Raw genomic sequence first — 27,291 nt, forward strand, 5'->3', positions numbered from 1 at the left:
TAACGTCATTTACAATGTGGGCTCAGATTTTACAGAGGCCCCCTATTGGCTTCACTATACGTAGATGACATCCTGCTATTTGTCAAGGACCCCGAAACTAATCTCCCTCCCCTCCTCTGAGAAATTGTACGGTTTGGGGTGTTTTCAGGTTGGTCATGATTTGGGCCACGGCCCCTTTTACTCTCTATTTCCACCTGCGCTGGTGTGAAGACCGCCCCAGATACCTGGGTATTATTTTGCACCACAAAGCAGTGGAGGTTATTCGGCTCAATTATGGACCTGCAATTGTTCGATTATTGACTCAAATTGACCAGTGGATAACTCTCTCCCTGTCAATTGCCGGAAGAATTGCCGTCATTAAAATGGTGGTACTTCCCCCCCCTTTTTAGGTTTTGCCTGGCGAAAAGATGCGCTCTGCGCATCTTTTTCACGCAGGCGAAAACCTCTTGAGATGTATACGGGAGACAGGAACGGCCTCCGTCTTTCATTGGCTAGCTCCATAAATGGAGGCTAGCCATTGGAAGACGGGCCTGTCCGTCAATGCCGGACCAGATTCGGGGGCGTTTCCGAGAATTTTTGGCTTTTGGCTACGTCACGGGACGTCAGCCAAAAGCCGGGAACGCCCCCGAATCTGTTCCGCCATTGAGCCAGCACCCGTCTTCCAGGTTACACTATGGTAATGCTACCCAACACTTTGGAACCTATAGAAAGGTGGTGAAGCCGAGAAATGGGAATTTTATTTCTATCCAATTTCTTTGGCGTAGAGGTAGTTGTACACTTGAGGAAGGTAAAAATGACATGTATTCTGCCTTTAAAACCGGGAGTCTGCAGTCTAAATCTGGAAACTGGCATGTATGGTTGGTGCAGACGATGGCACATTGTCTTAATCTTTGCTCGGCACCGACTTTCGTTTGCAAGAGAATTGGAAAGGTAAACGCAGTCATTTAAACTGTTCGATGTTGCACGGCGCAGCAGCTCTCAAAGTCGCTGTGTGGTGCCTGGTTTTTTTTTTGGGAGGGGGTGGGTGCTGCCCGAGGTCGGTGGCCCGGCGTCTGCGGTTCGCTCTGTAACGGGGCCCCTGAGCCTGATCTAAGCCAGAGCCTGCCATGGGGCTCCCACTTACAGGTTAATCAAAGCCCCTGCCTTGCTTTAGGGGCCCTCGGTGAACGGCGCTGATCTCGGGGCCCCAGCAGAGGTCTCCAAGCGAAGGAACGTTTGAGAATGTCTGACCATTGCCAGTGACGCTGCGGCGGGTACCACTATATGGCGCCTACCCACTGGATGAACGTGGAGGAACCTAAACTATAGCTGGCATGAAATGGAGGGAGACCAAGGCATAAGACTTTAAACGGAATATGCGCAGTCCAGAGGCTGGTCGTTCAGGGCAGTCGGTAGCCTCGACCTTGCGCTGGGCCGTCTCTCGGAGCGCCCTCTGGAAATACTGGCACTCGCACTCAGTGCTGGCGCACCGCTTGACTAGGACCCATTGCAAGCTACTGGGATTGCTGCAAAGCCCCGCATACAGAGAACAGACACGTGCACATATATGCAGGCCTTCAGGTGGTTTAAATAAACTGGAGGGGGGTCTCCGAGGACGGTTGCCTGTATTATCAGGGGTGTGGCTTAAACACAACCTAACTATTACCAAAATGTTTCCCGACTGGTATTTTACTTCCTCTTTGCATTACTGCAACCAGATACAATACAAATGACAGTACACATGCCAGGACTATTGGCTTTGTCAATGGTTGTTGGCTGCATAACAACTGTTGTAAATAATATTGAAAATGCTTCAGTACTGAAACTGTGAAATAACGAATGCCCAACTAAGGATGTTGAAAATATGTAATTCTATTTATGGTGGGCTTGAGATATCTAGAAGCTGCTCATATTGGACCGCAGGAGTCCATGCAGCGGCTCTAAGGCCGTAGACCTGTTGCATTTAGAGCCTAATCTCTGCCCTTCACCCCTCCTGCCCCACTGCTGATTCAGATCACTGTCGGGTGATCTACCTTCCGATAGGAACTGCACTCGGCACCTGCTTTGTAAAACTGCCGGTGCGGAACACAGCCGAGACCCGGCCCACTTAAAGCCCTAATTACATGGAAAATATATGCTGTTTGAGTACATACCGGAAGAGTTGGGGGCCCTTAGTGGAGCATTTTGACTTGGATGGCCTACTTTCTTTGAAGTCGATGAGGCTTTTTGCACAAGTCATAACTTGCAGCTCCTTGTGCCAACCTGTATCGTTGGACCGTTTCATTATCTCCAATGAGCTACCCTTATCGTTTCTAGTTATTGTAAACCATATCACCCATAACGTGTTTATTTTTAAAAAAATCTGCTAAGCTTGTGTTCTGCTCATCCACAAGTGGAAAGGGCTTAGGAATGTTGCTTTCGCCAATCATTGGATCAGGTCAGTGAGTGTTAAAAATGCAGACTCTGAAGGCTACGGTAAGGCAATTGTTCCGCAGGCTTGCACTCCTTGCTGTGTAACTATTGCTTCTCTTGCAGGTGTTCTATGGCAGGGGTTGATTTTCTTACTGTTTAAATCTGGGTAATGACTTTTTGATTCCATTTTGCTTCCAGAATCCTACTCTGGGCAATGGTACAGCTGTCTGAGTTTTTTCAGGCATTTGCTGATGGTGTTCCTACAATGCTAAGGAGTGCCATTCATTTCTATAGCTCATACTCCCCCCTGGCAGTGCGTTGAAGCACTTTATGATGGGCAACACTACTCCAGACCCAAAGGTTAGGGCTTAGTGCAGTGTTTTTGGAAGTAGTCTTAGGCACTAAAGCAAACCATTTCATGCCTTCACTCCAGTAATATGGTAGAATAAGTTATCAGGAGTTGGGTGTTGTCACTAGTGAGTGGAGGTTGTATGGCAGTTCATGTTTGGGACTGGTAGGTGAGCTAGAAGAGGTTGCACATGAGGGGTTTGGCTTTAAAGATGGTTGTACTTGTGATCTTTGAAATCAGCTGTGCGGAAGTTGCCCACGTCCGGTTCACGCGCTTCCTCGTGGCGTCTAGGGAAGACATGTCGACGGTGGCCAGCGGCTCCGCGGATGCTGTGGTCTGCACGCTGGTGCTGTGTTCGGTGCGGAACGTGGAGGGGGTCCTCAAGGAGGTGGTGCGAGTCCTCAGACCGGTGAGTATTCTGTAGTGCTATTTTGAGATGTACAAGTTTAATATGGCAGCTGACTTTCACTTTCTCTGAGTCACTATTTCGAAGCGCAGATTACAAGGGAAAACTCGGCAAAGCAATAGCTACGACCTATATATTGGGCAAATGGCACTGGTTTCCTGACCCACACTTCACATGAATTATGTCAAAGCTGAGATTATTACTTGTTCACAAATTACATATTTTAGCCAATAGAACGTGTGCACTTTCTAAACTTGTAGGATTGCACATTCATAAAGGTTAAAATGTACAGAGACTTTATCTGCCAGCCTATGGCGTTACTTACCCAAGCGAAGGGTCGTTTATAGGAATTCCATTCCATTGTTTGACCCTCTACCCCTTTCCTAAACAATTCCATGTTCTGCATTTTATGCAGTCTATGCTTTATAGCATGTATGGAAAACTTGGAATCACTGAAAAATCATAAAAATAATGCATGTAGGAGGCGAGAAATGATCCAGGCTTTGTAGGCAACAGGCACCTCTATGTAGGATCCTGGGCAACACCCACCCTCATGCTGAGGCAGATCTTTATCTTTTTGTTAGGAATGTCGCAAAGCACACTTTTGAAAACACTGCACTTCACGTGCACAACTCGACTTGTGTCATTTGTATCAGTGTAAACCTACGATTTTGTGTACTTGACTGTACGCTTCTCCACATTTTAGTAAGTCAATGCCAAACATACTTTTATGATGCTAGTAATACAAAATATCTCTCTCTCTCTCTCAAAAAAAAATATATATAGATAGATACACATAGAGAGAGACAAATTGTGTTTATAACTTCTTGAACTACAGTAACTCATTATTCCTCTAATAACTAGTATATCTTTTCCAGAAAACCAACTGGCTCTGCAGATTTTCCTTTATTTATTCCAGTATTTTCTAAAGTGTTAATTTAGGGAGTTGGATATCCTTAAACAAAGTAGCTTAACTTCCTAGTTGAAATATTCTCTCTATAGGTCAGAACTATGATCTTGAAACTCCAAATATATTTCCCTTACATTTTCTATTGTTGTTGAAATATTATTTCTGCTTTTTTTTGCCTTGGTCTTCTACAATAGAATGAAATTCCTAGCATATAATTCTCCAAAAGCAACCCCACCTCAGCTTACTCAAATTATGATTCAGAATGCCTTACGCCTAAGAGCTGTTTACGTGCCTCTGTTGCCTGCAATGTGTGGGGGCTCGCAGTGTGTGTGGAGGGGGCTCGCAGTGTGTGGGGGCTCTGTGTGGCTGTGTGTGTGGGGGGGCTCTGTGTGGCTGTGTGTGGGGGGGCTCTGTGTGGGTGTGTGTGTGGGGGGCTCTGTGTGGGTGTGTGTGTGGGGGGGCTCTGTGTGTGTGTGTGGTGGGGGGCTCTGTGTGGGTGTTTGTGTGTGGCATTTGCGAGAGATTAAGCTATTGGCATTGTAAATGACAATGCCATTTATTTATGTTAAAAAAACATAAATAAAAATAATGTCAAGAGCAATGCCAATAGCTCTAACTTTAACAAAGGCAAAACCATTGCATTGTAAATGCTTGTTATATCTTCTTTCTCAACATTTATTCACTTACCTCGAAATTCTGTGACATGTTTCGGGGCATGCTTATTAGACTAGTCCGGGCTGGTGAGCAGCCGCGCATCAGTTGGCAGACATTGACAATGCCTTAGCTGCATGGAGGATTTGGCGTCCCGGACTTTTATTTTACTGTAATATCTAAAACCGGAGTGGTCACAGACTCATCCTCATTCCCTCTCAGCTATTATCCCTCAAGGACTACCTAGATCGCCCACTGAATTACAAACTCTTTAGACGACATACTAGGCTTGGACTAAGCTACTTTGTTATCTGCATGCTGACCTCCTTTACTTCCCACACATACTGCTTTTGGACAACCCACGGCTGTCATCGGCCATGGAAACATTAACCAAAAGGACCCTAACCCGATGCGGGTTGCACAGTTTGGGTGACCTATTTGGTAATGCCCAACTGTGATCCTTTACGTATCTTGCAGAGTACCATGATGTGTCCCAGATGGACATGTTTCTCCTTCACAGGACACCCGTCTCTATGACTGTCGCACTTTGAGGGTCTGCAGTGGAACCGGCGGATTTCCCCTCGCTCTCACTTGTCATTATATCTGCTAGTAGCGCGCACTTGACTTGATTTCCTGACTCTATCATTTAGCCCTTACATTCCGGCCGCCAGAGGTAAGGGGGCACGTACAGCATGGGAAAGACAGTTTCGACAGCCCTTGCCAGAGAAGACATGGGCCTATTGCTGAGAGCAAATCAGGCTGATCTCTTGCAGCCAGCGCCACAAGCTCTTACATCTTAAATGTATACATAGAGCGTACATTACACCTAAATTACTGGCAAAGACGAACCCCACTAAATCTCATGGTTGCCCTAGATGTCCGACGGAATTTGCAGACCTCTCTCATTTAGCGCGGAACTGCGTACCAATATTAGCATACTGGGGAGAAGTATTTCGCTGTCTCGCCTTGATGAGTGATTCTGAGTTGACCGCTTCCCCATTAGTGGCTTTGTTAGGCTATAGTAAACCACTGGATGCTGGAGTTCGTCGAATCCCTGCTATCGCTTTGCTGCATGCCAAAAGTCACCGTTCTAAACACTGGGGCAGCCCTGCAACCCCAACTGTAAGGGCCTGGATGGGAGATTTAATATATTGTGACACTGCTAGTGACATTTATGCTGCACTGCAACCACCCACCTCCAGGCATAAAAACACCAGGCAGCGACTTCGCTCTTACTTACTCCTGCACCCCGAAGAGACAAAATGAATATTTTGTTTGTTTTAAGTGTACGTTTAAGTGTAAGGTTTATAGTGCACGATGTGATGATCTTGCTTGGACATGCATACTTCCCTTGATATATCCTCACCTCTTGACTATAAACGAACAGCCGCTATACTGACCATGCTCAGATTTGTACTCAAAATAATGCTACTACTGTTGCTCTATATTTCTTTCTGGATTTCCCTGTGTGATTTTTTTCTTTGTTTTCCCTCTTTCTCTTTTGTTAATTCTGACCTGTTATCTCTTGAAAAGTGCAGTAAATAAAAGAAAAGCGGAGTATCGTCCCAACAACTGCTAGCGTGGAATTATTTTATGAACCATCTTACTATATACTATGTGATATTAGAACATAGTCAATATTCTATATAGTCAAGGCTCGGCTCCTGACCTCCAAATGCGCAGTAGCACACATTGCATTTCCTTAATACATTTCACAAAATAGGTACCTATCCGCAAATGAGGTAAATTTCAAAGCAGTTTACAGCAATAGAACAGTATGCAACTAGCAGAGCCTCAAAGTATTCAAGACGATAAGGAGGAGCTTGACTCCTTTGAGATCTGATGCACTCAAGATTTGTTAGGCAAGGTTGTGCTTGCACCTCAGGCTTCGTGGGATTCGCAACCCCAGACACACCATACAATAGTGCAGACACATTGGAACCACAGTCAACTTGTCTTTGTTTCACAATTTGCCGTCATCCAGTTTCACCACATACAGCCTGATTCATCATACTCCCGTTTTGCGAGGCCCTAATAGCGATTCATAGCGAATCGCTATTAAGGACTCGCAAAACGGGATTCATGTAGAAATTGCATGAAGAAATGCGATTCCTACATATTCCTTATTTGCGATTAGCAAATTGCTAATCGCAAATAAGGAATAACTCGCCATTCATTCCTATGGGCCAAAAGGCCCATAGGAATGAATGGGGAGTATTCCTTATTTGCGATTAGCAATTTGCTAATCGCAAATAAGATAGCGATTTCAAGGGTGCCAGGGGTGTCCAAAGGACACCCTGTAGCACCCCTCAAATGAAATTTTACACAGGTGTTGCACTCACACATGTCCAAAGGACATGTGTGTGTGTAACATGCAACTCAGAAAAATGCATTTAAATGCATTTTTCTGAGTTTTCGCAATTTACCACGAGGTCTGACCTCGCGGTAAATTGCGGAAAGAAATTGCGAATTCGCAAAATTAAATTGTATGTTGAATTGCATTTAAGAAATCTCAAATAGAGATTCCTGAAATGTCATTCCTCGCAAAATTGCGAGATCGCAATTAGCGATTTTTACATTTGGGATGCTGAATCCCAAATGCAAAAATCGCTCTCGCAAAGGGCCAGATTCTCAGAATCTGGCCCTTTGCGAGCGCTATTTTCTTTGATGAATCGGGCGGTATGTGTCTTGTCAGCACACATCATGAAGAAATCTTGAATAGACCTTCAACAAACCTAAAAATACCCTTAGCTGCTCCTTACTGGTGGGAGATTCGGAATCCACAGTGGTCCACACTCTGAGAGTCTGTGCTGTTGTTGGCTCTAAAACCAGTCTGGGAGGGGTCTAGTAGATTATGAGTTTCAAGAAAAGTGTTGAGTTGTCTATTCACCAGTCACTCCAAGACTTTAGATAGATACGGTAGCTGCAAGATCGGTCGGTATTTTGCTGGGTCGTAAATTTCTAGGCCTGTTTTTTTTAATAGAGGAAAGACCAATGTTTCCTTCCATATGAATGGGAAGGAAGCTAGCTCTAAAGTTTGATTAAAGATTTTGGTGACATGGGGTCATAAAACTGACACTAGTCGGGAGAAGATGGTTGATCACCAGGTTAGAGATGAAACTTCCACAATGAATAATAATATTCCGAAATCTGCAGACTTCCAAGGGATTCTGTGAATGTGGTGCATTCTTCAGCTATATATTTATGCCTGGGCTGTAAAAGATGCATCCCAAAAATATTATTCTAACTTTCATGAATTCAAATTTTTCATGATGTAGTGGGAAGCCACCTTTCGCAAGACTTTTTAAAGTGGCTCTAATTTGATGATTATGTTTGGCATCATTCTTGACATATTGTCACTAATAGTCATGATGTCTTCCAGTCTGGTGTTGGCTTCTTGAATAGTCTTTTGAAACACTTCAGCAGTAGAGGAAACCCCAAAACCCAGTCTTTTCTAGCATGTAAGTATAACCTGGGTAGAAAATGTTTCAATGTAGCTCCTCAACTAACCCAACGGTTGATGATGTACTGAAATCAAATCAGGCTTTGAAAACCAGTTAGCACTGTTCAGGTACACTAGGATATCAGCTACAGTAAATATCAGCTGGTGCTCCGTCTTGATTTGGCAATCGCATGTCAATACATATGCACACTGCACCAGACTGTTTCAAGGGGACAACTGTTGGGGTGTCCCAGGACACAGGCCAGACACATTCCAAGTTACACCACTAGATTTATTCCTGTATCTATTTATAGTCAGACTGCTTCATCAACACTATAACCCAATGAAAGCTGACTTATGTCATGTAGCATCTATTTCACAGGTGGCAACACTCTTGGCAAAGAATAAACCTGCTCTATCACTGCAAAGCTAAGCAGTATGCCCGTACCAGTCCGTTACCAATATCCTGGCCCTGACTGATGTCTTGTCATGCAAATGGTGGTATTGAATGGTCTAGCTAGTCAACAGAATCAGGTACCACTGACATATATCTTGGTGTTGGTGCCCATGAGCTCCATCCTTGGACTTTTTTACAGCAGTTTTGTTTGTCCATTACTGTTACTGATACTCCTGAGTCAATGAGGGCAGTGGCAGAGAAACCCTGGATCAGTACTCCGCATTTAAGTTGGGGCCTTCTTCTATAGGAAGTTTAGTTGATGAAGGAAATTAGGACGATTTCTTTGTCTCCTTCTCCATTGTTGTCTTCTGTGTCAGGTTCAGGAGATTAATGTATCCCATTGCTGAGATTGTATGCTTTGGCCTGCAGATGCAATGAAGTGCTTGGCGATGTTGGGAACTTCTCCCTCGTTTTCCACCCTGAAAGACTTCTGCAAATGGTTCGGTCTGATGGAGCTGCATCATGTATTGTCTCATGCTGGGCATGTTGGTGGTAGGTGTCACTTGCACCTAGAATATCCACAGTGAAGACACTTGTGGCTGTATACTGTCTCATGGCCCTCATGCAGCGAACCCATGTTCTCCATCTAATAGCATTCATTTGCATAAAAGCATTGTTTGTTTTTATGTGTCCAGGTCCTTCAGGCGCTAATTTTACTGTCATCTGTGCCAATACAGATTCCATTTCTGCGCACAAGTGCTTGCTACCTCATGTCATCAACCAAGTGTAAGAATCACATTCAGGCTCATGTGCAGTTCTCACAGTGAAAGGTGGCATACGATAGATGAGCCTCAACCCTGGATAGTTTGAGCCCTTACATTCTTCACTATCTTCACCCTTGCAGGTACTCGCTTGAGCATATAGTTGTGCATAGAAGCTATCAATGGATTCGCCTTCCTTTTGCTTTGCCTGCCTGAGTACAAATCACTCGTATATGGGGTTCAGTTGGTGATCAAATTCCATTTCCAGCTCAGCCACTGCGCCTTCAAAGTGATTCGCCTCCCCTGTATTTGACAGTGTTCTGAATAATTTTAATATTTCCTTTTCCGCATTGTGTAACATGTGTGAGCATTTGATGGTGGTGTCTGCCTCCCTCATGACAGTGAAGTAGTTGTTGAGGTGGACCAGACAAATACACCAATGCGCTGCTACCATGGTTGGGGCAAAAATTTCACTAAATGGATGTAATGGTTTTGTTGTTGCCCTCACATGCTGCGTAAGGCATGGTAGCATGGCTGCTTGATCAGCATCTTCATGCATTGTTGTCTGTGATCTGCAGCGCAGATAGGGAATACCAGAGTCAAAACTCCCTGTGGTGTGATGAGCTGACAGGAGAATATACCGGTGGGTCAGCGTGGACCTCCCCCTTGGTTACCCCTTGGCTTCTGTAGATAGTCAATCAAGTAGTGTTTGTATAGCTAATCAACCCGACCAGTGGGGTATCCATGTGTGCGTTTACTTAATGTCAGTTGTCAGTGCTGCAAGACTATGCTGAGTAGCATATTATAGGCATCTTCCCCTGAATCGTGTACCAGCTGCTAGCTGCCCACTCAGGTGAAAGCGAGCAACAAGGAAGGTCAATGTGAACGAGAAGAAAAGCAGCACTCACAAAGCGCTATGCAGGTTGTGTTCAGAATCTTCACCTTCATGAACATTTGTGGGTAATTCCTGCCATCTATGCTATAATCTTCTCTGATTGGAAGACACTCATTGTTGAACCTGTGGCACGCAGCGCAGCACACTTTATCTGCTTCCTCCATCAAAGAGCCCCATGGGCCATGTGCACTGGAAGAATAGTGAAAATACAAATGATCTTTCAGTTTAAAGGAAGGAAAATGGAAGTCTTGCTGAGGGCCACACCTCTATGTCACCCTGGAAGACATGATGCCAACCCTTCCCATTGAGAATAGCTGCCAACAGTTTGATGAACTCTGGCTATGGGCAGTGCTTCATTTCTAAAAAAAAAACAGTGCTGGTGCTCGAAGCTCTGCTCAGAAGCCGGCTGCCGATGCAATTAAACATGGGTGCGCCAAATACCAATGGCAGTAGTCTTCAGTCCACTACCAGACACCCCCTGTGCCCTTTTCTCCCCCTTGCGGCTTCCTGCTTCCTGTTTGTGATGGTTTTGCTGCCTTTTCTTCCTCCTTCTTTACTAACCGCATGTTATTCCCCCTCTCTGGCGCTCATGTCATTTCTGATACGCTAGAAAAATAAATGCCAATGCCACCTAACAAGAACCGGCTATAATTAGGCACTGCCCACTGATAATGCAATAGACTAATATGAGGCACTGAATGATACAAAGTTCTGTGTGCCTGCCTACTTTGATGCATTTTCAGTCAGCTGTATTTTTTAATATTTGCGAAGAAAACGTTCTGTATGGGGTGTTTTTAAGAACTCTACACTTTTCAACCCCCTCACCCACTTATAACGGAGCACCAAGTTTGGCAGAATCCAAGAGAATGTATTAGATTTTTGATCTACAACATTTGGTGCCAATTAGTCAAGCCAGACACATTTAGAAATTAACCAAAATTAAGCTCTCCTGTGGATCTCACATTTCAACTTAAATACAGTGGCATCAGTGCTGCCTCTGCAATACATATTTAAATATAAAAACTGGACCATCAATATTTTTTATCATTTATTTTTGCAGGATAACAACCTTCTTAGGACTAGCGTCAAGAGTGCTGGTCTTCAATGTAAGACTTCACCTCCATTACTATGGCCTGGGATGAGGAATACAGGCGAGGTGGTGTTGGAATGTACCTAGCAATGAAAGTGAATTTAGTTGCAGTGTATTATAGATTACAACATAAATATGTGTGAACTGGAAGAAGGTGTATGTACCATGTCGACTCACCACAAATCTCTGTTTTTTCCTTAAGATATGGCTTGATCGCCATACTGTTCTTCCTCCGAGCTCTAGTGGCGGCAAGCTTCAACACGGTGTACATCTATACTGCAGAGGTGAGACTCAGGTGATCCATGGGTTATTCTTAACATTAAGAAATGTATATAGAACAGCCAGACCAAAAGTGGTAGAACTCAAAAACTAAGAGAAGGAATACATTGAGATAGGGGGAAAAGTTCATAGGTTGAGAGTGACAGAACACTTTCCCATTCTGTTTTACTCCGCCTAAGAGTTGCACTTGACCAGATTGTCAAGTAGGTAGGCAACATTCCTGCTTCTAGAACAAGTTGGGCAAGCTGCGCATTTTGAAAATATCACGCATGTCTGCCTTTGCTAATAAAAACAAGTCGGGCGAGCTGCTTATTTTGAAACTATCACACTGCCACCATTGCTAATAACAATGAAGCACTGGGGGAAAAAAGCATACAGTTTTGCAAAAATTGAGTTGAGTGAGCCGCACAACAAAAGAAAAGTCACCCAGCTGCCATTGTTAAAGTCCAAACACGGTGTGCTACACTGCAAAAAAATATAGTCATTTAGTTGCAGGAGAGTGACTTGTGCACAGTAAGTAGTAGAAAGTCATGTAAAAAAATAGTGCTCACAGACTGTAAATAAAACATACTGAGTAACAACACATGTAATTCAGTATCTTCATCTATTGCAGGAACATAATACTGTAGATGCATTCCAAGTTTCTCCCATTTTTATAGCTCACATTTAAATTCAGTAAAGAAGCAAACACACTTTTCAAGCAACCTTATTTCAGAGAAGAAATCCCTTGAAATTGTGCCATGTCTCAGGTGTGGGAATCCCATGGGATACTGCCTGCATACAGAATGGCCATGCCCTCAAGAGCAGCCCATTTGGGAAAGTATAGTCCAAACCCTAAGTAGGGGGTATTGTGTCAACATTGTGATGCCTTCCTCACCAATAGGGCTTACTATAGCCTCTCTGACACCAATAGATACACACGAGCTCTGTTTTGCATTGGTTTGTCTTCACAAAATGGACATTGCTCGTGCTGTACAGATCCATAGAGCCTACCCAGGGTTTGAGGGAGGCTTGGGCCACTGCATGACATTGACTATCCCAATTTATAGAGCTAGGTGATGTCCTCAGAAGCACTGCAAGATATCCAAGGAATGGTCCTATGTAGAGGGCTGCTTGTGAATGAAAGAGGGATGGTTTGGAGCCGACATTCTGTGTATCTTCAAAGAACTGTTCAGTAGTCTGAAGTATATTGAACACAATGTTGCAAGTAGACGGTCATGCGGTTTAGACATAGGAATCAGCATTCCCACCTGTTTGTTGATCATAAGTCAATGACACTTGTCTTTTGTTCATGTCATTTTTTTTAAATGAAATTCTGCTAATATTGTTTGTTAAAATAAAAGGAATGTCAGGAGTCAGTAAAAGAGGAAGAGTCACAAGATAAAGATAAAGAGGTATTTCTTTGGTGGAGAGACCTAGTAATGATCTGGTAGTAATGTTGTGGAGACACAACCGTTAATTATTTCCAATAGTCTGGGACGTACACAGCAGTGGGGGAAGTGAGGTCCAAGCACTGTAGGTTTTGTGATATTGGGAATGGACAAAGAAAGGGGCATATTGGATGGGGCTGGATGTTTATAGCCGAAATACAATTATGCTTATTTTTATCTGAAGGATGTTAGTCTGATTTTTTGTTTTTTGATATTTTTCCCTCCCATCCTAGGTTTATCCAACTGTGATGAGAGCCATAGGCATGGGGACCAGTGGCTCTGTCTGCCGCATAGGAGCAATGACAGCACCATTTATAGCACAAGTAAGTGACTTTGTCCAAGGCATGAATACTCGTGGTGCTACTACTCCAGTACGTCCACAGAATTGGATTACATATTCATTACACATGAGAGGTACATATTACAATGTGATGTATACAGAAAAATAAATAACTTACCTATTTTGAATACAAGTCATTCAAATAAGAGGTTTTTACATTTTATTGATGTTATTTCATTTAAAAAAAACATCGTATTGGAGTTAGTGCGTAAATTAAAGAAAAGTTTACCATTATGCTAGGTATTTGCCTTCTGTTTTTAAGGGCTCTGAAGAAGACATCTATGACAAAGGGGCAATGATGAGTTGAACACTTGAGGGATGGCGCCTAGTTGCCGCCACACATAGGTGACCATTTATAAGAACAGTTAAATGTATTCCACAGGGTGCGGTGGGTGTCACATGAAGAGACTTAGTGGAACAGCCATGATGCCATGATGAGTAAGTTTGATGATGACTCTGATGAAAACTGTCCATTACAGGGTAACAGTACGTCTTTTTATAGCTGACATTTAGTGGACGCTACTCAAACTGGCACCCTAAGCTCTTCAAAGCCAGCTCTCTGTGCCAGGGCATTAATCATTGATTCTACTATTTGCTTTCTTGACTGATTTTTATTTGATTTGTTACAGTCTTCAAAGACGTCAACAAACCATTTTAGGGACATTTGAGAAAAGCATTCATAATATACATGCTAACAAAGCATACGCATGATAGACAATAAAAGATTTTTTAAAGTAAGGGGCATATTCTAAAGGAGCTATCGCCGAGTTATCAGCACTTTATCACCGCCAAAGTCACGAGACATTTATCTCCCCATTTACAAGCAGGTGCTAACAGCCCATATCACCAGTTTACCTGCGATAGCAGCTGCAAAAAACCTTGCCACAGATGACCCCGGCAGCTATCGCTAATGAGATGCAGGCTAGGTGTTCACGTGCAAAAAACCACGTCAACACCACGTCACAACATTCCCAACGACCAGCCAGATCGGCGATAAGACCACAAAACATGCCATAAGGCAAGTTAGCAGCAGGAAATCAACACCTGCTCTGGCCTGGTGTAAAGTTGGACGACAGTCTACAGCAGAAAAGGCAGCGTAGACCAGAGCCACACCTGAAGAAAGCCACAGATCATGCAGGCCGGATACCCAAGAGGACCAAAACACCCACCGCCACCACCCCCAGGAGCCCCCGCCCGACCCCTAATGCCCCCCCCCCCCCAGGACTCACACTGAGGCAGTGCAGACGCAGACAGCAACCTTCAGAAAACCACCAACCTCACAGACTGAACACCAGAGAATGTCAGGCTGATGGTAGCAACACAGCGGATAACCAACATCCCACCTCAGACAAGGTTGTTGGCCGTGCTGCACGTGTTGGCCACTGGTACCTTCCAAACAACAACTGCCAGAGTCAGAGGAGTTTCACAGCCAGCCCTATCCAAGTTCCTCACAATGGTCGTGGATGACATCATCTGCTATCTATACTGGTCCCACATTGCGCAGCTACAGCTGGAGACCAAGCAAGGCATCTACGCCATAGCTGGCTTCCCGCAAGTGTTGGGGGAAATCAACTGCACACATGTCCTACTTGTGCCCCCTGGCAACACTGCACACAATAACCGCAACAAAAGCACACACATTCCATCAATGTGGAGGCAATAGTGGACCACTGGGGAATCACCACCAACATCGACGCCAACTACCCAGGCAGTTAGAATGATTCCTACATCTTCCGCCATCAACCAGCGCTACCAGTATGGCACCTACGGAAATGCACTGCTCGTTGCTAGGTACCAAATTAACTCACCACACACCTCAACTCAACAATCATGCAACTCACAACACTGGGAATGCACACGTTACAAACTCACATACAACATGCCAAACCACATGCCCACCCACCAGACATGATAGCACAACTTACTGTGGGAACCTTGGCCAGCCATGCACATAAGCCATCAACGGCATGGCACCTCAGCCACACAATAGCAGAATGTAGGTAGAGGTGTGAACCAGGCATGTGCGAAGGAGGCAAGTGACCCATGAATGAGAAGGTACACAATGCCAAGTGTGGCGTGGATGTGATGGCCAGACTGCAGTATGCAGACCACACAAATATTCATGTCGACATACACCGATGGTGTTTGTAGTGTAGTGGACAGTGGATGCAACCATGTCACCCCAGCCAGTGGGAAAACTCGCGGAAATGTAGCTTGTTACACCCCCCTTGTAAGCGTGAGTGGAGTGGGCTGGCCCGGTGTATGCCAGGCCAGCGTAAGGGTGTGAATAAAAAGCACGTAGCTCTGGGTGTGGTTCTCTTCCGGAATGCCCAACGTCTCTGCCAGGGCGGCGCCCCTCAGCCCACCATGAGGCTGACGCCATCACGGTGAGCAGTGTTGCCTGCGATCCTGTGCGCCTGCTGCACCCCGGCTGCTGGGCCCCGAACCCGTCTTGCCCGCCCCTGCGTACCCAGGCCTCACTGCTCACCTGCTGACACCGGCGTGTGTCGAAGAGGGTCCACCACGTGCCGGTGCAAGATCCAAGCCCGAGTGCCGCGACCCTGTTAGCCTGCTCAGACCATCGCTGCCTATGCGAAACAGGCCCGCAGCACTCCCTTTTCATTGATGTACTCCACCGGCATACACAGCGGTCTAGTCAGTCACACATTTGGAATTGAGTCTTGATTTTTCAATGACAGAGTACATATTATTGCACACAAGGAGAGATGTAAGAGGATGACACGTTTTAGTCAGGAGGAATGAAAGGATCATCGTTACAGAGGTGATCGAACACTACTGACAACTGCCCAGGTGTCACTAACTCTGTGCATCGCGAGCCAATGACACATGGCTGTGGGCCACTGCTGACCGCTGCCTCCGGCCTACACTGCGGTCGAGTAGGTCACACATTTGGAACTGGGTCTTGATTTAGCAATGGCTGTGTTCATTTCATTGTACTGGCATTATCGCAGACTGCATCCCCTCTCAGCCCCGGTGCCACTAAGTCTGTTCCCCAACATTCTTGGACTCTCTCTGGTTGAACTTTGGTGGCGTCTGAGTCTATGGACTGGGGTTGTCTTCATCCTCATGTAGCTGATACCAAAGTGCTGGGAATGACGAGGCTGTAGCATTCCACTTCTCAATTTGCCGCTTCCGGATTGTTTCTACCCTCTGTATCATGCCCTGGAGGACACCTTCCACTGTCCCCCGCAGCCCACCGCCATATTCCCCTTGGACATCGACGAGGGCTCGGTCAGTCCACGTGGCCCTACCTCAGTGCACCGCAAATCACCGTCCCGTGGCGTTGTGCCTGTGCGGCCGCTGTGCATCCTGGGCCACTAACTGTGCAGCTCAAGTCAGGGACCCTGTCTTCTGAGGTATTGGATGGCCTCTGGGACGATGGCATCGGGGTCATCGACGCCATGTGTATGTGGCTCTGCGCTGTCCGCTGCCTCCGGCCTCAACTGTGGTTCACCAGGGCTCACACATCAAATCGTCTGTGCCAGATGTCGCATCACCGCAGAAGGCACATGCCACCACCGCCAGGACCACCTCCAACCACCAAATGCCAAAGTCGAAACAGTCGTACTGGCAGACTAACAGAGTTGCTCACACCTATCATGGATGCCTGATACCCTGCTCAGCACTCCAGGTGCCACTAACTCAATGCACTGCAACCCATGGACCGCTACTGATTGAGTTTTGTGCTGTGGGGAGGTTACACAGCAATGCCACCTGAGGCAGTATGGGAGATCTGGGACTATGATGAGGAAGATGATGCAGGTGTAACACACCCCACTGCAGCTGCATCAGGTTTATCAAATTCCTGTGTTAGATGTTTGTTCGACTTTGAAGCCTGTATCAAAACAAAGATTACATATTATGTTATATCTTCCTAAGTTTTTACTTACTTGTAAAGTACAGAGCAATTTCTGGTAAAATTAAGTGTTGGGGAGAAGTAAGCTGTTCAGGATCAATTAGTGCTTCTCTCTGCAATGTCCTACAACAATCCTTGTTTTATTATGGTATTCAAGGGAGAGGGCAGGAGTGAGCGGAGGTTGGGGGACTGAATATTCCGAAGCTCACAGGAATAGAACCAACTGGTGGACAGAGAAGTAAAGCAGAGAGTGTCAGGGAAGGTGACAAGAGGATAAAGGCAGAAAAAATATCCATAAAGGGAGGCAAAGGAAAATGTTTAGGGAATTTCATTGAAAGAACAAAATGTAGGGATCACTTTGTAAAGCCGTGGTGGGGAGAAAATGTGTAGAAGACAACCAGAAAATGCTGCATGTTTTACTCAAAATGTTTGTTTGGCATTTACAGTAGAATGGTTCTGTTAGGTGGGCACAGATGATAGGCAGAAGTACAATTGGAAGGGAGGACGTGGATGAGAAGGCAAAGTCCAGTAGTAGCTTTTGTAGCTTAATGTAGAGAAGAAAGTGGAATCAGGCGGAGATACATCCTAGGAGACAGTGGGATCAGGCAGAGATACCTCCTAGGAGACAGTGGGATCAGGCGAAGATACAGCCTAGAAGACAGAGGGATAAGGCGGAGATACATCCTAGGTGACAGTGGGCTCAGTCGGATATACATCCTAGGAGGCAGTAGGATCAGGCATAGATACATCCTCGGAAGCGGTGGGATCAGGCGAAGATGCATCCTAAGAGACAGTCGGATCAGAGAAAGATACATCCTAGGAGACAGTGGGATCAGGCAAGATACATCCTAGGAGATGGTGGGAGCAGGCGGAGATACATTCAAAGAGACAGTGGAATCAGGCAGAGATGCATCCTAGGAGACCGTGGGATCAGGCAAAGATACATCCTAGGAGACCGTGGGATCAGGCAAAGATTAGTCCTAGGATACGGTGGGAGTAGGTGGAGATACATTCAAAGAGACAGTGGGATCAGGCAGAGATGCATCCTAGGAGACCGTGGGATCAGGCAAATACACATCCTAGGAGACCGTGGAATCAGGCAATGATTAGTCCTAGGATACGGTGGGAGCAGGTGGAGATACATTCAAAGAGACAGTGGGATCAGGCAGAGATGCATCCTAAGTGACAGTGGGATCAGGCGGAGATGCCTCCTAGGAGGCAGTGGGTTCAGGCAAAGATACGTCCTAGGAGACAGTGGGATCAGGTGGAGATACATCTTAGGAGACAGTGGGATAAGGCGGAGATACATCCTAGGAGACAGTGGGATCAGGCAGAGATACATCCAAAGAGACAGTGGGATCAGGCGGAGATACGTTCTAGGATTGTAGCGGACTGTACAAAAGATGGTAACAGTATTAATAACTACTGTGTTCCAATACTTAGCAAAGGGAGGATAGTTTCTTAAGGGCTAGGAAAAGGTGGATGTAACACCAGTTGATCAGAGGTGAGTCAGGTGAAGGCTGCCAACTGCAGGTCAGAATGCTTGACATCAGTGATAGAATATAATGGACCCACTTGTAATGGACAGAATTATGTAATGTAGAGCATAACTTTGGAGGTAAGGTACGTCGACGATGACATTTTCATTTCAATCCACAGATAGGACTTTTAAAAATGGAAGGGGCATATCAACAAGGGCCTTATCTTTGCTTTTATGGCTTTTTAAAGCCAAAAAAGCGGAGATAATCTTATCGCCCTATTTGCAATCCGTTGCTAACATGCATTAGCACATGTTAGCAGCAGTTTTGCCGACGCCTCGCTTTACAACTCTAATGAGATGCAAAGTGGGCATCACTGGACGTACCCCTGATGGACTACCTTGTAAATTATCGCGAAATTCACATTGCGATATTTACAAGGTGGCCGTCAGGATTTTAGCAGACGTTAGTTTTGGGCGAAAACCACGGTTTTCGCCAAAAACTAACACCTGCTAAAATCCTGACTTATTTATTTATTTATTTATTTATTGCATTTGTAATGCGCGCAGCTACCTACAAAGGGTTTCCCGGCGCCGACGAACGGCCAAAGAAGTTATCCCTCCGGACTTGGCTGTCCAGGCAGTAGTGTCTTGCGAACGTGTGCAGCGAGGCCCACGTAGCTGCCTGACAAATGTCCTGCAAGGGGACTCCTCGGCCCAGGGCAGTAGTAGTCGCTGTGGCCCATGTGGAGTGGGCCCTCAGCCCAACAGGAGGTTCCTTCTTAGCCAAAGAGTAACACGCTTGGATGCACAACACGATCCACCGAGAGATGGTCCGCTTGTGCGCCGCCTGTCCTTAGCGTCCACGTAACCAACAAAGATTTGGTCATCCACCCGGAACTGGCGTGTGCGATCCAGATAGTAAGAGAGCACACGTTTTGGGTCCAGACGGTGGAGCCTTTCTTCCTCTTTAGAGGGATGGGGAGGCGGAAAGAAGGTGGGCAAGGTGATGGACTGCCCGATGTAGAAGACTGTGACTACCTTGGGCAGGAAAGAGGGTCTTGTCCGCAACACAACCTTGTCCGGATGGCCAGAAAGGAAAGGAGGTTTAGAGGAAAGAGCCTTGAGCTCCCTCAATCTCCTGGCAGTGGTGATGGCAACGAGGAAAGCAGTCTTAAGTGTAAGAAGATGGAGAGGACAGTTATGAAGCGGCTCAAAGGGAGCGCACATCAAGTAAGTTTGAACCAGGTTCAAGTCCCACTGGGGCATCACGAAAGGAACAGGAGGGAACATATGAGTGATGCCCTTTAAGAATATGTTTACAATGGGAGACTTGAACAAAGAAGGCTGATCAGGTAGCCTTAAGAAGGCTGAAAGGGCAGAAAGGTGGCCCTTGATAGTGCCCAGAGCAGAGCCCTGCTGGGCAAGAGAAAGAAGGGGCATTGAGAGGATCCACAGCCTTTGCTGTGCACCATGCCACAAATCTGTTCCACCTGTAGGCGTATACCGACTGTGTGGAGGGACGCCTGGCTGCCAGAATGACATTACAGACTTCAGGAGGCAAGTCAAATGGCCTCAACTGTCGCCGCTCAATCAATCAATCAATCAATCAAAGCATTTATATAGCGCACTACTCACCCAGAGAGTCTCAAGGCGCTAGGGGAGGGGGGTCAGCTACTGCTCGAACAGCCAGGTCTTGAGTTGCTTCCTGAAGGCGAGGTGGTCCTGGGTCAGGCGGAGGTGGGTCGGGAGGGAGTTCCATGTCTTAGCGGCGAGGTAGGAAAAGGACCGTCCCCCTGTGGTGGCTCTTCGGATGCGGGGGACGGCGGTGAGGGCGTGGCCGGTCGATCGAAGCTGGCGTTAGGGAGCGTAGAAGTTGAGGCGGCTGTTGAGGTATCCTGGGCCTTGGTTGTGTAGGGCTTTGTGTGCGTGGGTGAGGAGTCGGAAGGTGATTCTCTTGTTGACCGGGAGCCAGTGCAAGTCTCTCAGGTGTCCGGAGATGTGGCTGCGACGGGGGATGTCCAGGATGAGTCGTGCTGAGGCGTTCTGGATCCGCTGGAGTCTCTTCTGGAGTTTGGCGGTGGTTCCGGCGTAGAGGGAGTTGCCTTAGTCCAGACGGCTGGTGACGAGGGCCTGGGTGACCGTCTTCCTGGTCTCAGTGGGGATCCACCGGAAGATCTTACGTAGCATGCGCAGGATGTTGAAGCACGACGAGGAGACGGCGTTGACTTGTCTGGTCATGGAGAGGGAGGAATCCAGGATGAAGCCCAGGTTGCGTGCGTGGTCTGTTGGTTTGGGTGCGCTGCCTAGGGCGGGGGCCACCAGGAGTCGTCCCAGGCGGAGGGTGAGGTTCCCAGGATGAGGCCTTCCGTCTTGTCCGAGTTCAGTTTCAGGCAGCTGTTCTTCATCCATTTGGCTACCTCTTTCATCCCTTCGTGAAGGTTGGCTCTGGCGGTGGCGGGGTCGTTGGTGAGGGAGAGAATCAGCTGGGTGTCGTCGGCGTAGGAGATGATGTTGAGGTTGTGCTGGCGTGCGATGTCTGCGAGGGGGCTCAATCTCAAAGCATGGAGGTGGAGACTGGACAGGTTCGGGTGGAGGACCATCCCCTGCTGCTACGACAGAAGGTCCTCTTGAAGAGGCAGATGAACCGGGGGACCGACTGACATACTGAGTAGCTCGGGATACCAGTTCCTTCGCGCCCAGTCCGGAGCCACAAGGATTACTTGGGCCCGGTCGCGTTTGATTTTCTTCAGCACTCTGGGCAGAAGTAGTATAGGCGGAAAGGCGTACAACAGACCGCAACTCCACTCGTGACGAAAGGCGTCCCCGAGCGAGTGCCGCCTTGGAAATTCCAAAACGCAGAACTGATGACGTTGTGCGTTGTCTTCGGTGGTGAATAGATCTAACCAAGGCTCTCCCCACTGCAGAAAGAGGCCTTGCGCCACGTCCGAGTTCAGACGCCATTCGTGATCCATCATGCACCTTCGGCTGAGCTCGTCCGCCCTGGCGTTCAGAGAACCTGCCAGGTGTTGGACCACCAGGGTCATGCCCTGACGTTCCAGCCACTGCCAGAGGCGTAGAGCCTCATGGCACAGGGTCCACGACCCCACCCCGCCCTGTTTGTTGCAGTACCACATGGCGGTGGTATTGTCCATGAACATCTGCCCTACACTCCCGCGGACAGAGGGGAGATGCCTTCAGTGCTAGACGAATTGCCCGCAGCTCCAGAAGGTTGATATGGAGCTGGGACTGCACCAGAGACCAGAATCTTCTGATCTGCCCTGATGCTGAGCCCACTTAAACTTCAGGTCCCACTGCAGAGCCCACAACCGCCACCTGGCGTGATGCACCAGAAGGATGCAGGAGGCCATCAGCCCCAGAAGCCGCAGCGTCAACCTGACGAGACACGGAATAAAGGCTGAAAGATTGGAATCCGAGCCTGAATATCCCGGACCCGCTGTTCGGGAGGATAAACCCGAAACCGCTCAGAGTCGAGGACCGCTCCGATGAAGAGGAGCTTCCGAGAGGGGCACAGGTGTTAATTCGGCACATTGATGGAAAACCTCAGCTGGTGCAGCTGGTCTGCCGTTGTCTGGAGGTGGCTGACGACTGTCTGGGGCGAGCCCGCCTTCAACAACCAGTCGTCGAGGTAGGGAAAGACTGAAACCCCTAACCTGCGCAGATGAGCTGCGACCACTGCCATCACTTTCGTGAACACCCGTGGGGTGCTGGTAAGGCCGAAGGGGAGCACGGTAAACTGAAAGTGCTCGTGGCCTACCATGAACCGCAGGTAACGCCGGTGGGCCGGCAGGACGGGGATGTGGAAATAAGCGTCCTGCAAGTCCAACGCTACCATCCAGTCTCCTGGGTCCAGGGCAGCTAAGACCTGAGCCAATGTCAGCATTTTGAACTTCTCCTTCCGGAGGAAGCCGTTGACATTCCGCAGGTCCAAGATAGGGCGCAGGCCCCCTTTGCCCTTCTTGGGTACCAGAAAGTAGTGGGAGTAACAACCACACCCTACTTCTGGCCCAGGAACGCGCTCGATGGCCCCCTTGGCCAAGAGGGCCGTAACGTCCTCTTGCAGAAGTTGCAAATGATCCCTCGACACGTGGTGGTATTGCGGTGGCATGGCTGGAGGGGTCGTCTCGAAGGGGAGGGAGTAGCCCCTCCGGATGATTTGCAGCACCCACACATCCGACGTGCAGTGCACCAGTGGAAGTGGTGATGGCGAACCCTGCCCCCCACTGGCGTCACATGGGCCTGAAAGCATGGACTAGGAGGGTTTTGAGGCGGATGCTGCAGGGGAAGGTGTGGACTGGCCACGCCGTTGTCCCCGACCGCCGCCACGGCGGTTTCCATGGCTGCCATGCGCTCTGTATTAGTCTGCGGCGCGTGGCTGGCAGCACGTGTTGGAGTGCCCCTTCCTTGGCCACGAAAGGATCGAAAGGCACCTGTTTGCTGGTGTGGGGCCGAGAGGACCAAGGACTTGGCCGTAGCCCTGGAGTCCTTAAAACGCTCAAGCGCATGGTCTGCCTTGTCGCCAAAGAGGCGACGGCCATCAAACGGCATGTCCAGAAGTGTGGCCTGGACATCAGCCGAAAAGTTGGCGGTCCTCAACCAGGCGTGGCGTCGAACTGCCACCGTCATTGCCATCGCTCTGCCCAGTGAGTCCGTGGTATCCAGCCCACACTGGATGGAAAAGCATGCCGCATCTCGACCCTCCGCAAGGGATTGGGGGAGTTTAGCCCGGGCCTCCTCCGGACATTGTGGCAGCACGTCCATGACCGTGTCCCACAGAGTGTGGGTGTAGCGGCCCAAGAGGCATGTGGTATTGACTGACTGCAGTCCCAAACTCAGGGACGAGAACACCTCCTTACTGAACTGTTTATACCTCTTGGATTCCCGATCGGGGGAGCCGTCGGGAATGCGGTCTGGGAAGTAGAGGCCTGGATAACCAGGCTCTCGGGGGTGGGTTGGGTGGAAAAGAAGCAAGGGTCGCCCGGAGCCGGGCGGTAGTGTCTGACCACGTTCCTATCCACAGGCGGACCTGTAGCTGGCCTGGACCAGGTGCCCAAAAGAACGTCACACAAGGCCTCATTAAAAGGCAGCAGAGGCTCAGCCGAGCTTGACTGCGGTTTAAGAACCTCAGAGAGGAGGTTAGTCCTTATGGCCGCGACGGGGAGCTCCGGGCTCAAGGCCTTGGCCGCCCGCGTCAACACTACACTCTAGGCAGCCCCCTCCTCCGTAGCCACGGTTGGAGGGGAGTTAAAAACAGTGTCTGGCGAAGTGTCCAGTCCACTGGCATCCCCAAGCTCACCTGTCCAGTCCTGCTGAGACTGGCACTCCTGTGCTAGAGGGTTCACAGACCCCTCCCAATCACCCATCACCTGAAATTCAGGTTCAAAGGACGGGGCCGGTTCGTGGAAATAAAAATCTCCGAAAGACGCCGAGAGCGAGCCCAGCGGCGCCGCATCCGGCGTCGGAACCGAATCGAGGGTAGGATTGGGGATGGCGTCGCTGGGGTGACACTCTAGGGGCCGGCGTTGGTGAGGTCGTGAGGTCGACCGGCGATGACCCCTATCCGGAACCGGATCCAGTGGGGGCCTGCGGTGCCGGGACCAAAGTCGCCGGCGGCGCCGGGGCCGGAGCACCCGAAGGCATCGGAGCCGAAGCACCCAACCCGCTAGGCCCCCCAGCAGGGACCGCTGGGCCCGAGGGTGCCACGGAGCCCGGAGGAGGAGGGAGAGACCTCATGGCCATGAGGTACCGCTCAATCTCCTCTGTGTCGCATCTTTCTCAGGGACCGAAAGGTGTGGGGCAGGTTGCGACGCCCACGACTCCGTCAGAGCTGCGTGGGTGGTGTCACCCGAAACCCCAGCCACATCGCGTGAGCGTCGGGGTGGGTCGGAAGAGCGATGACGCCGTTCCGACCTCTCATGCCTCTTACCTGTGGATCTTGATCCTGAAGACCGAATCCGACTCTCGGCTCCGACACCAGAACCAGTCCCTCGACCTCCTATGGGACTGGGAGCTTGAAAGGCGCTGGGCCGACTGCCGAATCTCAAGCCACTTGCGGGACCGCTCCCGTCTAGCCTTAGATGTCAGGGCCCAGCAGTCGGAGCAGGTTCGGTCATCGTGATCGAGGCCTAAACACTGAAGACAACGGCGATGGGGGTCGGTAACCGACATCATTCGGTTACACTTGGAGCAGGGTTTGAGCACGGACATCCCTACCGGCACCGTAGAAGTCGAACTACTCGAGAAAAAATCAGATCAAAAGATCAAAAAAGTTTAGTCAAAAAGTGACTACGGGGTAGAGGTTCTCTGGATCTGCGCTAGCTGGCGTGGAAAAAAGAAGAACTGACGTCAGTACGCGAGGGCGGTGTCTAAGTACTCCGGCGATGTCATTCCGGCGCTAACGACGCCGACGACGGACGCGGAGCTGCGGACGACGCCTACCGACGCGCAGGGGTATTGCTACGCTAAAGTTTCCGGATCCAGTCTGACGCCTGGGGATATTCTAAGGTAAGGCATCTATCACTAATGTGTCTCTTTCAAATATTGCCATTGCGCTATGCGTTATTGATACAGCGCTTGCATGGCGATAATTTCCTGCAATAAAAAATCTATCGCTAAGCAGGGCCAGCGATTATTATCGCTGGCCATTGATAATATGCGTTGAGGGCATCTTTGGAATGGCAGCCAGGTTGGGAAATTGGGTTGGGTCTTGGACCAGGATCAGCGGACTGATAATTCTCGCATTGGTGCCTACTCCGACCAGGGAGCACACTCGGCAACTCTGGGCATTAGCTTGCCTCATCTCCACAACGGCCCCACACAAATGCCGGGGATGCCTGGTTTCACCTTGGAGACCCCCAGGAGGGACTATCTCACAGGGAAAGCCAGGACGGGTTCCCCAGCGGTCTATAGCGCTACGAGGCCTCCGGGTAGCAGTGCGCTTTACAAGACACAACAATTTACAATTTACCCAGGAAACAGAGAATGTGTTAGTGCGTGGAGAACATTCTGAAGAACTGGAGACATGTTCGCAGCTTGATATTCATCAAGACATTTTTTTGCCATTGATTTTATGTTCCATAGGGATTGGACCCATGATATGTAATTATGGTAAGTTGGAAGAGTGGTCCAGTGAGTGGTGTTCTTCAGACCATTGGACCATCAGAGAATAGCCTGATTTAGGATGCAACATATTATTACTATTTTTATATGTCCATGCTTGTTCAGTGCAGACTAGTCCTAATGAGTGTCAGTGCACTGTACAAGGAGGTGGGTAGTGGTAAAGGGTGGTAAGGATAATTTTAGGGTTTGGTGTGGGTAGTGCTAAAGGGTGTTAATGGTAATTTTAAGGTTATGGGGTGTTTAGGGTATTTTAGGGTTTATGGGTGGGTAGTGATAAATGGTGTCAAGGGTAATTTTAGGGTTTTAGGTGTGGGAAGTGGTAAAGGGTGGTAAGTGTAATTTTATGGATTGGGGTAAGGGTAAATGTAGGGTTTAGGGATGGAAGGGGTATATAGACATATATATGTGTGTGTGTGCGTGTGTGCATGTAATATGTGTGTGTTTCATTTAACTCCTAATACTTACCATGCGTGTTAAAGGCATCTGGCTGTCCCCTTTTTTGCACTGTTGGTGAAAGAAAAATAAAGAATTGTTTCCATGATTGTGGTGGTGCTGCTCTATTCCTGCCATGGAAGAAAGAAGTTGCGTTTGTGTGTGCGTTTGTTTGTTTGTTTGTTAAGGCATGCCTTGTATTGCCATACATCCCGAGCTGGTTGCTTGTGGGAATAAATACAGAGGTGTCCCCAGTATTTGCATATTTGTTGTGTATAATGCTAATGCATGTGATGAAGAAGACTAAACTGTTATTTTTGTACCCACTGTAAATCAGTACCCAGGCAGCCACTGAGGGGTGGGTTGAACTCTTGGTGAATGAAGTTTGCATTACGCAGTTTCCACACATTGCTCTACCCCACACAGTTTAGACAAAAATAGGAGGTTGTTAATGTCTATGGGTGGGTCAACGTTGGATACCATCTGAAGCACAAAAGTATGATGTCACGTCTGCTACCCCTGCGTGTTGGTGAATTGACATCATGTCCTTTAATAATAATAATAATCCACATTTGTAAAGCGCGAACAATCACCTGTAAGGGTCTCTAGGCGCTGGGGGCCGCAGGGAAGATTAAGCAAGCTATTGCCCAGAGTCACATGGTGATGGGCTAATCTGCCGCCGGTGCTGGGGATCGAAACGTCATCCCCAGATTCCAGCGTCAGTCGCCCTGGCCGCGGCACCACACCTCTCCCACTGCAACAGAGTAGGAGTTTATAAGGAGTACGTGTTAAAGGCCTAGGATTTACTAGTGTCTGGTTGTTGTGTTAGCAGGGATGAAAAGTACATTAGCAAACCTAGCTGTCTTTCACATTGGAATCTAAAAACACCTCTAGTCCCTTTGAGAGTCCTGGCTGACAAGAGGGCCTTCTATTTTCCAGTGTAGAACATGACTTACCATGAAGAAGGGTATTTTTTGCTGGACTCATGCAGATGATGGTCAAAGAAAATGTTTTGGTAAAATCC

General features: G+C 48.2%; 1 protein-coding gene across 4 annotated transcripts in view; it reads left to right on the plus strand.

Annotated features, from left to right (window-relative positions):
- SVOPL (SVOP like) overlaps positions 1–27,291 on the plus strand; it is a 671,022-nt gene that overhangs the window by 620,467 nt on the left and 23,264 nt on the right. For all 4 annotated transcript variants that reach the window (XM_086952960.1, XM_086952958.1, XM_086952961.1 and 1 more), the window contains 2 exons: positions 11,495–11,576; positions 13,235–13,324. In XM_086952960.1, coding sequence (XP_086809086.1) covers positions 11,495–11,576; positions 13,235–13,324 — 172 coding nt within the window. The remainder of the gene's footprint in view (positions 1–11,494; positions 11,577–13,234; positions 13,325–27,291) is intronic.

This window comes from Lissotriton vulgaris, chromosome 1_2 (assembly GCF_964263255.1).
Source record: "Lissotriton vulgaris chromosome 1_2, aLisVul1.2, whole genome shotgun sequence".
Lineage (NCBI taxonomy): Eukaryota > Metazoa > Chordata > Amphibia > Caudata > Salamandridae > Lissotriton > Lissotriton vulgaris.